This window comes from Lynx canadensis, chromosome A1 (genome assembly GCF_007474595.2).
Source record: "Lynx canadensis isolate LIC74 chromosome A1, mLynCan4.pri.v2, whole genome shotgun sequence".
NCBI classification, from domain to species: domain Eukaryota; kingdom Metazoa; phylum Chordata; class Mammalia; order Carnivora; family Felidae; genus Lynx; species Lynx canadensis.
Genome location: NC_044303.2, coordinates 132,360,324 through 132,372,540, shown reverse-complemented (window position 1 = coordinate 132,372,540; position 12,217 = coordinate 132,360,324). Strand labels below are relative to the sequence as shown.

The window sequence follows — 12,217 nt, the reverse complement described above, 5'->3', positions numbered from 1 at the left end:
TGGAAAGAATATTGGACAGAAGTTCTGGACTCCTCAAATTGTTTCATTTAGGATGAGTATAAATGTTTTTAATGCTTAGGCTTCTTCGTTTGCAAAATGAGAACTATAATACTTGTTCAATCTACTTCTAAGGACTGTTACAGAACTAAATGTAATGAGGCCTGTGACAAGACTTCGTAAACTGGTCATGTTCTACAAATATGAGGTATTATTATTTGGCACTGAAAATAGGGCACCATATTTTATGTCTATAAGCTACTTTACTAGCTATGGCTCCCTTCAAAAGATTAAATCTCATTTGAAGAAGCAAGGAGTAGATATAATAGTTTTCACTTTATTAGCCTATTTGTTTTGTTTTTTAACGTTTATTTATTTTAAGAGAGAGAGAGAGACAGACAGAAAGACAGAGTGCGATCAGGGGAGGGGCAGAAAGAGAGAGGGAGACACAGATCCGAAGCAAGCTCCAGGCTCTGAGCTTTCAGCACACAGCCCGACACGGGGCTCAAACCCACGAACTGTGAGATCATGACGGAGCCGAAGTCGGATGCTTAACCAACTGAGCCACCCAGGCGCCTCATTAACATATTTGTTTGAATAACAAATATTTCTGTATATTAAATCATATTTTCAAAGCACCAGTAATATTTACAGTGGAAGAAATGTGGAAATCCTTTTGTGAAGCAAATTATCAAAACAATTGAGTTATATTTCCATAAATTTAGATGTTCAAATGTACATTCTTATCATGAGGCTTACCTATAATTTTGAATTTGCTTAAGAATAAGCCCTATCTGGGGATTCTGTCTGGCTCAGTTGGTGGAGCATGCGACTCTTGACCTTGGGGTTGTGAGTCTGAGCCCCACGTTGGGTGTAGCGATTACTTAAAAAAAATAAAATCTTAAAAAAGAAAAAACGAAGCACCATCTGCTGGCATACTGGTAGGATGAAACATGGAACACTTGTACAATAGGGCTCTCCATGTGCCAGTGGAGTATTCTAAGTGTTTATGCAGAATAACTCATTTAAATACAACAGGAAGGGAACTGTCCCTGAAAGTCCTAACCTTCTGAAAAAAGCTGAAGTTTGGAAAAGTATATGATGAATGAATACCTGTGAGCTCCGGCTGACATGAGTACCAAAAGCAGACCCAAGAATGGGAGTTCCTAGAGGGCAGGAACTTTTTTGTTTTCACCATTTTATGTCTAGAGAATTTGAACAGTGTCGTAAATTTTCAGAGTCTTGAAAGAGATTATTTAAATGAGTTAATTAAGATATTTTTTAAAAAGGAAGACGATTTTTGAGAGTGAAGTGGATTTCTAGAGAAGTAATTGGAAGAGAGAGTGGGAGAAAGTAGGGACAAAGCAGGGTAGTCGAATAACTGGCCTTCCTTGTCCCGAACCTTGAAAAGCTGCAGTCATCAAGTGCCACCTTAGCCTTAATGTCTCCCCACATTGCTTTTCTAAGTAATTTTATTTATTTATTTATTTATTTATTTATTATTCATTCATTCATTCATTCATTGAGAGAGAGAGAGAGAAGAGCGCACGAGTGGGGTAGGGAGGAGAGGGGCAGAAAGAGAGGGAGAGAATTTAAGCAGGCTCCACGCCCAGCACAGAGCCCTACACAGATCTCACGGACTGTGAGATCATGACCTAAGCTGAAGTCAAGAGTCAGACCTTAACTAACTGAGCCACCCAGGCAACGCCTCTAAACATTTTCTATGTGGTACTGGCAGCCAAAACATGATCAGGAACCAATAGAAATACATTAGAGGATATATTAACTAAGTTAGTCTCTGAACTCTATATTACAAAAAAAACACATGTGCTAGGGAAAAGAAAAAAAATTATTTTTTAAAGTGCCTGAGCTTTGGAATGGCATTAATTAATCTTTTAATAAAGAAGGATATTTGGCTTATTGTCTTATTAATTTCATAAGCTAAAATCGTTACACTAAAGCAATCTTATATTTTTTTCTTGGTGAAGTGAAAAATTTCTCACCCTCTTATTTTGGATTAGAACATAATTAGAGACACATTCTCACTGATTAGTTTTTTAAAAAAACCTTTGGCTTAGTCACAAAACAAGCCAACACATTGAATGGACTGGGTTCAATATTTTGAGTTAGCAACTTCACATTCTATTCTCAGCTTCGTCACTCACTGGAGTGAAGGCTTTAGTTGGCTTCAACAAATGCTTTGTCTTTATTTTCTTAGATGGTAAATTCAGTGTTAATTACTATTTCCTTAAGGCATTTAAGGTAGTGAATTAATTAGTATGATACACTGTTAAACTATCCAAAACAGTAAAAGTATGAATAATAGAAAAATAAGCAAGCCAACCTTGAGAAATATTTCTGAGAAACTGAGTTGACTGGATTCTATCCCAGTAGTCTGCCTAGCATCTTCACAAGATACACAGACCAGCAAAGTCCTGGTTGTGGTAGAGTAAATAGTGCAACCATTTTCTCTTCAACTACAATCAATCAGTAAGAAAAAACATAATTATTCTTCTATATATGCCTCATATGGCAACTTATCATGGTGTGGAATAAGTGTAAGGGACTTCTCTGTGGGTTTTAAGGAAGGGAGAGTACAGAGGATTTATTTTTGATGTTGTTTTTTTATCACTGACTCAAGCCAGTCTCCTCACGTCACAGTAATACTGCAACTAAGATATTAAAACAAACAAACAAACAAAACACAGAAAAAAGTGGTGAAAGGAAACTGATGCTAATTCTTGGTTGGCTTATCTGAAAGGAGACCAAGTGTAAGGTTGATTCTAGAGGGAAATATAGTAATACAGTGTCTAATATACACTGCCAAATAATAACAATAAAAATATAGACTTACATAGTATAATAAAACTTTTATTCTTTCTTAGGTGTTCCAAGAGTAAATAGATGTTTTGTCGGTAAGCCTAAATGGTTATAGTAAAGGGAGAGGGTAAAAATGGCGCATGAAAAATTCCTATCCTTCCCACTCTCTGTTCACACTCAAAACTTGCAAGATAAGCAAAGGTGCCATGCGTTCTTTTATCTCCATGCATTTGCATGCACTGTATCCTCTGTCTGGAATGCATTCATTCAACTAACTACTCACCTGAACCAGTAGCTTCAAATTTGTTAAAAGTGAGAGGTTTCTAGTGTACAAAATGACCCACTCGAGAGGGTGACAAGAAAATGTTAGAATGCTATTTTATCTATCTATCTATCTCTATGGTAATACATTTATTCTTTATCTATTTATTTTTAAAGTAAGCTTTACGCCCAGCATGGGGCTTGAACTCATGACCCTGAGATCAAGAGGCTCTACCAACGGCACCCCAAGAATGCTATTGTATTAAACTATTATTTTTTGTGTATGTTATATATAGTAAGTATAATGTTCAGTAATCTCTACAAATGAGTCATAATACACTTAAAATTTATTTTATAACCCAAATGTCCATCAGTTGACAAAGAGATAAACAACATGTGGTATAGCTATAAAAGGGAATATCATTTATCCATAATGGGAATGAAGTATTTGATACATCCTACAACACAGAAGAACACTGAAAATATGCTAAGTGAAGAAGCCAATCACATTCATATGAATGTCTATAACATAGAAATCTATAGAGGCATAAAGGAGATTAGTGGTTACCCAGGGCTGGGGGAGGGAAGGCAGAGTCTATAGCAGGAGACAGTAAAGGGTATAGTGTCTCCTTCTGAGATAATGAAAATGTTCTAAAATTGACTGTGCTGATAGTTTGAAGATACCTAATGAATATAGCAAAAGTCATTGAATCAACTACTTTAAATGGGTGAATTGTACAGTATGTGAACTCTATCTAAATAAAACTCTTAAAAATAAAATAAAAAACTTTATGGTGTCAGTGCAATAAAACATTTTGGAGACCAATGGTCTAAATAACTGATGAGTCTACTTGGGTTTGTGTATCTAGAGAGGTAATGCGCCATCTAGATTTAATTGCCTTGCTTTTGTTCCCTCAAACCTTCAGGAGAATATATACCATGTTGTATTTTTTTTTTTTTTTATGTTTTTATTTATTTTTGAGCAGAAGAGAGCATGAGCAGGGGAGGGGCAGAGAGAGAGGGAGACGCAGAATCTGAAGCAGGCTCCAGGCTCTGAGCTGTCAGCACAGAGCCCAACGCAGGACTCGAATTCACAGTCTGCGAGATTATGACCTGAGCTGAAGTCGGACGCTTAACCGGACTGAGCCACCCAGGCGCCCAACCATGTTGTATTAATGACTGGTAGGTTGTCTCTTTCACCTGCTAAATAGAAACCTTGTATCCTCACTCCCATCATGGACTAAATAATTTTCAGGTGGCTTAAGCAATTAAAATAAAAGTAAAAAAATAAAATACAATCCAGGAAGATATAGGTGAATTTTGAAACATCATGACCTGATATCGGGGAGCTTCAGAAAGTACTGACACCTGGGTTTTCACTTCCTGAGCTTTGGAATTTCCAGATGATTCTAATGTACAGAAAAGCTTGGGAACCACTGGTCTAGTGATGAAGGAGAGATCAGAAAGCCATTTAGAGAAAGGACCTTTAAACGGCAACTTGAATACTGAGGCATATTCATCACATAAGAAGGCATTCCAGGAAGTTGTGACAGCGAGAGCTGAGGTGGGAAATAGCTGAGGTGAGCTTGGTGTGTGGAAAGGTTTAGCCTATATGGAGCATACAATCCTGAGAGATGAGACTAGTGTGGCAGGCAAAGTTTAGCCACGTGGGCCTTGTATGGCATGCAAAGGATTCATCCTGTAGGAAATGAGATGCCATTAAATAATTTTATGAAGGGGATTGACACATGATCAAGTTTGTGTTTAAGAAAAGCCACACACAGAATGTATTGCAGGATCTGAGATTAGCGACAGGATCTGTTGGCAGCCTGTTAGCAGGTTGTTAAAATAGCCCAACAGAAAAATTGTGGCTAAATGGTCACGGTTAGGTCATGAGACACAGGCTAGAAACCTGTTAGGAAAGGGGGTGGAGTTTGTAAGAAAAATGTACAGAGAACAGATTTGTTTTGAGGATACTGTAGTCTTTTCACTTCTAAATCTAATTCCATTCACTCAGAAAATATGCAACACTAATCCCTCATTGACACATGATGAATGATTTTTTTTCTAAAAATACATCTAGGTCTCTACACAATAAAACAGTATCCAAAATAATTTTCCAAGGTCTTGGATTTCACAATTCATTTTAGGAAGTCTTAGGAATTTTTTATTTTTTAAGTAAGATAATAAATTTTCCTGAGGTTGTAATTTCTACATTTCCAGGTGTTCTTTAAAAGAAAATTACATTTGAAAGAAAAACTAAAAAACACCAACTAAATAAAATTAAAGCTCTTTTGTAAGGTACTATGAGCTCTGAAGATTTGATAAGTCTTCCCAATCAGAAAGGTCCTTGACCACATTAAAGCTAGTGGTTTTCCAGGTGGAACTGTTTACTGATCCTGTTTCTTCAGAAGTGTGTACTATTCATGCTTTCTGACATATAGATTATTTCCTCTGTGGAATCAAGGTTCTATAATCTATTGAACTCTTGGTAGAGAAATTAAGATGTTACAGGAGTGTGCCCCTTCCCTGTAATCAGACTCTGACTATAGCAGTTCTCATTGCTCTGAACATCTCTAAATCTTACAGTTCATCTGCACACCAAAATTCAAGTAAGCACTTGAAATACTGTCTATTAATCATGAATACTGTTTAAATGACTATTAGTTATTAATACAGTTTCACTATTAAATATAAAATAACTCTTTCACATGAATTAGCCTTGTTCTATGTAGCAGAGGCTGGCTACTTGAGAACTAGGGAAAAACATTCTGTAGGCTTTTGAGGGGCTTATTGAGCACAATGCTATTAGACATTTATTCAAACCCAGTGGTTTTTTGTTTTTTTTTTAACTCTTTGGACAGTGACGTATTATAGGAAATATATTTTCTTATTAACTGGACACATATGTTTGGTATACAGCTATATACAAAACTATATATAAGGTTAAAACAGATGAAACTACTGACATTCTGTTTTGTTTAATTACAAAGTGGGCAATTTTATATTGTTCAACAAAATATAATGAAAAAATTCAAAATCTCATAAAACAATACTTATCCTAGCTACATGATTCACTCTTCTGTTTCCTGGTCTCTGCCATTTCATTAAATAAAAAATGTTAAGATACACTACTGATTTTTATCCACCAGTGAATTAATGGCTACAATTGGAAAAACTCTGCTCTAACCTTGACCCTATAGCCTAGACTAACAGGTAAAGGGATTCTGAGAGGCTCACAGGAGACCACCAAGGTAAAGATGAAACAAGAAATGAAGATGGTGCGACTGCCTGGAAACTGCACTTAGCAGAATTGGCAAGGATCGTACTAACTGGGGAGAATTCAGAGATTGAAGATTTTGACTAAATCTTTTCTGATTTGGCACAACTAAAGTGATCACATAGCAAAGAATTTGATTCAACATGGTTGGCTGGTAGTGTTCAGAATGAGGGTTACCCCTTGGGACACAGTGATATTTTTGTTGTTGTTTATAGGTGATTCTGATGTTGGAGAACCACTCTCCTAATGTTGGGTAGAGGATGGTTCTTAAGGTGTGAGCCTGGACCTAAAGCATCAGCATCACCTGGGAGCTTATGAGAAATGCAAATTATTGGACCCTACCCCACACCTATCAATTCTGAAACTCTGGGGTTGAGGCCTATCAGTCACAATGATATAATGCTCTATCCAAAAAACTTTGCATGTAATGCCAGTTTTCTTTCCACAGAGAGGGTAAGTCCTTGGGAATATTTCTGTCTGACACTTCTTTTCTTGCTTTCTAGAAGATCGTTATCATGCTACATGAACTGAAACTTCCCATGCTGTGTAACATTTTCTAAAAGTGAAACTTATCCAGTTCTGTTAATAACTAGTGAAATAATACAGATGATAACAGATTGCAGGCAGACTGCTTATATTCTGATGAGGCTTTTAGCATATTAAAAATGATGTTGATATAAAGATCTTGTATTTATGGTTAATTATTAACCATTTTGTCAATGAAAACCAGAAAACATGAGTTCTTAGCCACATGATTCATTATTATCAGACAGATGCTGATACACCATGGGCAGTTGTTACTATCAGCACTGAGGTACAGCTAAATTAGACTAGACTTCAAGCAAGTGGGCACACAGGCTAACATGGAAGCAGTAAGAATACTATTAGTTTGCTCATTGGTACTTGAATCGTGTGCATGCACACTGCCCCCTCTCATCCTGTGTTACCAGCAGCTTTATCTGATGGAACAGTGTTGACAGAACTTGAACTGGTGCCAGCCCTAGTGATGAGGAACAAGGTGGAACAGTTGCTGGCTGGAGGGAATGTTTCCTTTTTAGGAAGTAGCAGTAAGATGATATATAGAAACATGGCTGGAATGGAACTATCACAAGGTGTTGATAAAAGAAATGTTTTTAGTTTTTAGAAAACAAAGGATCAAAAGAAAGTAAAATAAGTGACTGATGTATAAAAAAAGGTACTCAAACAAGATGTAAAATAAATCTAAAGGAAATACCAAGTGGCCGCATAGATATGCATACTAACAACTAAACTGAGTTCTAGTTGATGCAAGCTTATGCTTGGTCCTTTACATCAGCAGATTAAGCATGAGGAGAACAGTAAAGACAAGAATGGTTAAGTCCTAGTCATCTGAGAGGCCTGACTTCTCACCATGTCAACCAAAAACCACAGACAATTTATGATGTCCATATAAAAATCAGATGGAAAAGAAATTGCTTGTCTGAGTGCAGGAAAGAAGTAAAACTTGAGACAGGTAACTTTTATAACTGAAAAAGCTAATAAGGATAAATGGAAATACTAGTTTCATTAATAAATATCTTTCCTAAACTCAGCATAGATGCATTCATAGTAAAGTCCCAGACCAATATAATCCAAGGTCTTGTATCTGCTCCATCTTCTAACCTCGTGTTAGAGCATAAGGGCAGCCACTGCATCTTCCTCACTGAATAGGGAACCTGAATGTCCATCATTCCGTTCTCCACAAGTTTTGTGAACCTGAAAGTTTGTTTATCCACAATGCAATAACAAATAATAACCTTGATATTCACCAAAAGAAGCCACAGAATCCAGAAGTCTATTTTGAAATGTCAGAGAGGGGGGCACCTCGGTGGCTCAGTTGGTTAAACGTACGGCTCTTGATTTTGGTTCAGGTCATGATTTCATGGTTCATGAGTTCAAGCCCACATCAGGCTCTGCACTGACAATGTGGAGCCTACTTGGGATTCTCTCTTCCCCCATCTCTCTGTTCCTTCCCTGCTTGTGCTCTATCAAAATAAATAAATAAACTTTAAAGAAAAATGCCTTATTTAAAAAAAAATGTCAGAGAGGGAATAAATCACATTCAGGATAGTCTTAGTGTTAGATATTATATGCATTATGTAATGTGTACACATTTATGGTATATGTCTATGCATATAAACATAGCTAGTATATTAGTATCTCAGCATATTTAAGAACTTTAATTCCTTCTAGGCAACAGAGTTTACAAGTATCTTTTTCTCTACCACCTAACAAAACCAATGACACTCATGCCTGCTCACCTTACTTGACTGATTAAAACTAAAAATTTTATTTAGCATTTGGAATATGTGGACTGTGGTTCTGGCTTGAATGGATGCTAGAAGAGATAATTTCTGGTAGAGAGGAAAGAGAAATGATGTGGGCAAAATATGGAGGAATCTGATAGAAAAGCAACATGTTCTGGTAATTCATTATGTTATAAACTACATAATGGCAGTAAATAATATATCAGTAGCTAATTTATCAATTATTACAAACTACTTTAATCCAAGATACAGGAAAGAATAAAATCTTAAATATGGAGTGTTTTGGGCTTTTAAAAAATTTTTCATTTTGACATGACAGGCCAAAAAAAAAAAAAAAGGCAGATTCATAATCACTTTTCTGGAGGTAAAGGCTCTCTTGGCTTACCTAAAAGATTGTACAGTATTCCACAAAATGTTATGCCTAGATATAGATTGTCACCACTATTGAAAGAGCATTGCAGTTGCTATCAGGCAATTTGGGTCCAACTAGCTATGTTGGTGCTCTTGGGGAAAAATTAATTATCTGAGGCAAAATTTTTTTTGTGCAATACAGTACCTGTCCTACTTTCCTCATGGGTTCTTCTAAGACAGAAATGAAGACAGGGGGAGAAGAAGAAAAAGGTATAAAGTTACTCACAAGTATGAGCTGTTATTAAAGACACAGTTGACTGCCCAAGTAATAATTCTTCTACCTTCTTTTTTGCTAACAAAATCCAGATTTGGTTTAGGCAACAGAATGCTCAGTATCAGGGGACAAATCATGACTGTTTGAAGCCATTTAGTTCATCTTTCATCTTTGATTTCACTCATTCCTTCTCCAAATATTTTTTTGAATGCTTACTATATGTCAAATATTGTTCTAGGTATTTTTTTTATTAATAAAGAAAACCAACAAAAGTCTAGTGGGGAAGACAGAAAACAACAAATAAGTAAAACATGTAGTATATCAGAAGGTGATAATATACAGAAAAAATAAAGTAAATAAGGGCAATTTAGGGAGTGCCAGGTAGAAGTGGTCAGAGAAGGCTTCACTGAGAAAAAGACCTGAGAGGTAAGGGAATGAGTTATGTGGATATTCTGGAGGAACTGCTGTCCAGACAGGGTAACAGCATGTGCAATGGCCCTGAGGCATGGAGCATGCCAAACATGTACTCAGAGCAAAGAGGCTGCTCTGCCTAGAACAGAGTGAATGAGAGAGAAGTAAAAGGAGATGAAACCAGGGGTAAAAAGGAGATGGGGCACAGATTATGCAGACCCTTGCAGACAAACATAGGGGCTTTAGCTTTTAAGAAACCACTGGTGTCTTAAAGAAAAAGTGTGACAAAAAAAAAAAAAAAAAAAAAAAAAAAGAAAAAGTGTGACAAGACATGACTTAGATTTCTGAAGGACCATCCTGGCTACTATGTTGAGAATAGACTTTCAGAGGACACTGGAAGAAACAAAAACCAATTATTAGACAACTAGACTAATATGGATGGGAAATGGTTGTGGCTCCCACCAGAGTGCTAACAGAAGTAGCTAGATTATGTATCCTAGATTTGTTGATTAGTTGGATGAGGGGTATAAAAGAAAGAGATTAGTCAAGGGTGACTCAAACATTAATTGAGATAGGGAAGATTTCAGGAGGAGCAAGTCTGGAAGACATGATCAGTAGTTCAGTTTGGGACGTGTTAAGTTTAAGATGCCTATTAACCACTTTAGAGTTTGTAAGCATATAGATGATACTTAAATCCATAAGGTTAAAAGACACCAGTAAAGAAGGAAGTGTAGTATAAGAAGGAATCAGAGGCCAAGTAAAAAGGTGATTCAAAGGGAAGGGAGTGATCAACAGCACACGGTCCTGGTAATAAATCACTTAGGAAGAGGGTTAAGCAGTTGACTTGTGAGAATGGAAGTATAGAGAGGCAACGAGAGGAGAGGAATTGGAGATGGCAAGCATGTACATTCTTTCAAGGACTTTTTTTCCGCAAAGGGACAGAGTTACAGGGCAGTGGCTGGAGGGGACAGAAACTTTTTTTTTTAATATAGAAAATGTTGCATATTTTCATGCTGATGGTAAATGATCCAGTAAAGAGGGAAACTTAATGATGCAGGAAAGAAAGAACTGCTGGAGTGTTGTCTGCAGTAGGTGAAAGGTAGCAAAATCTGCACAAGTGGAGGAGTTGGCCTCAGAGTATGAACAGCTCATCCATAGTTACAGGAGGGCAGGCAAGCAAATAAATGGCCCAGATACAGGTGAGTTGGTAGCTGTGGGTGAAAGAAGTTTTCTTCTGGTTGCTTATAGTTAAGATACCCCGCTCCGCTTTGCCAGTGATTGGTCCAGGTCATATGTTCACTCTCAGGAGACCCACTTTTGGCCAGTGCTTTGCAAAGGGAAGTCTGGTGGGGTTCTGGGAAAGATTTTCTTTCCCATAAAGAGAAAGGTCCAAAAAGAGAAAAGTCTTTTGTCTCTACCTTTCCTTCTGCTTGGATGCTATTCAATGAAGACATAATGCTTAGAGCTGCTATAGACATCTTATGACAGTGAGGGGAAATCTCTAATGTATATGCCAATAACTTCGCAAATATGGGTAGAATATAAGGTCCATTAAGGCAGAAGTCTTTTTTTTTTCCCAACTTGAGTACACACTCAACTAAGTATTTGTTGAATAAATGAACTATGGTCAAGATGGACCATGTTTTTCAGAAACTCACAGTGTGCTGACATACACCTGCAGATAAAGAGATAATTAAACTCCCATGCTCTAAGTGGTAAGATGGGGGTACTTAGAAGTTGAAGCAGTTTTAACTGACCCTGACTCTGAGATGCAATGGACTTCCCAGATTGTAAATATCAGCTTGCTACTGTTTGAATGCTCATTATAAAATGTTTTGTCTTGTATCAGTATTTTCTGATAATTTCTTGAATTCCTTTATAAAAATAAATATTTCATATAATCCTTATACTTCTCCTTGGTGAGACACAAATGGGGCCATGATTGAGGGCAACATTTGTTTTATTCATTAACTCCTTTCCCCCTGCTCTTGTCTCCATCTTTTTCGACTTAGGAGTACAATCATACTGATGAAATATTTTACCACAGCTATCACCAGTTTTTTTGAAAAGCATACAGGATGCCCTGTTTTAAACATTTAAGAGTTTCAATGTCTGCTTTTTTTTTAGAAGAGTTATATTTCTATGCTCCATGCCAGCATTCTCTTTCCCTCTTTCATTTTAGCAGATACCATTATCTTTTTCTTCTGGAATCATTTTGTATACCTGAGTACAATGAGCTCCTTCACCATATGGCAGAAGATAAAGTATTTACAATTTTATTATAGGAGCACACATGTGGCATTATAGGTAAAGGAATAAAATTAAAGCTGAAGTGTCCATAGCCTGGACTAAAACCATATTTCTGCTGCTGAAGGCAAGAAAAATTATTTAGTCTACACTAATAAGTAAGTAGCAGCAAAACAAATATTTGGTTGACTGGAAAGCCAATGTTTTCATTACTTGTTATAAGCATAAAAGCTAAAAACAGTCTGACCAAGCATATTCTGACAGCAAATAACACATGTATTCATCAATCTT

General features: G+C 36.7%; 1 protein-coding gene across 1 annotated transcript in view; it reads right to left on the bottom strand.

Annotated features, from left to right (window-relative positions):
* The window catches only part of LOC115518461 (spliceosome-associated protein CWC27 homolog), a 195,655-nt gene that overhangs the window by 47,052 nt on the left and 136,386 nt on the right, over positions 1 to 12,217 (bottom strand). The window contains exon 12 of the mRNA XM_030321943.1: positions 11,437 to 11,443. Coding sequence (XP_030177803.1) covers positions 11,437 to 11,443 — 7 coding nt within the window. The remainder of the gene's footprint in view (positions 1 to 11,436; positions 11,444 to 12,217) is intronic.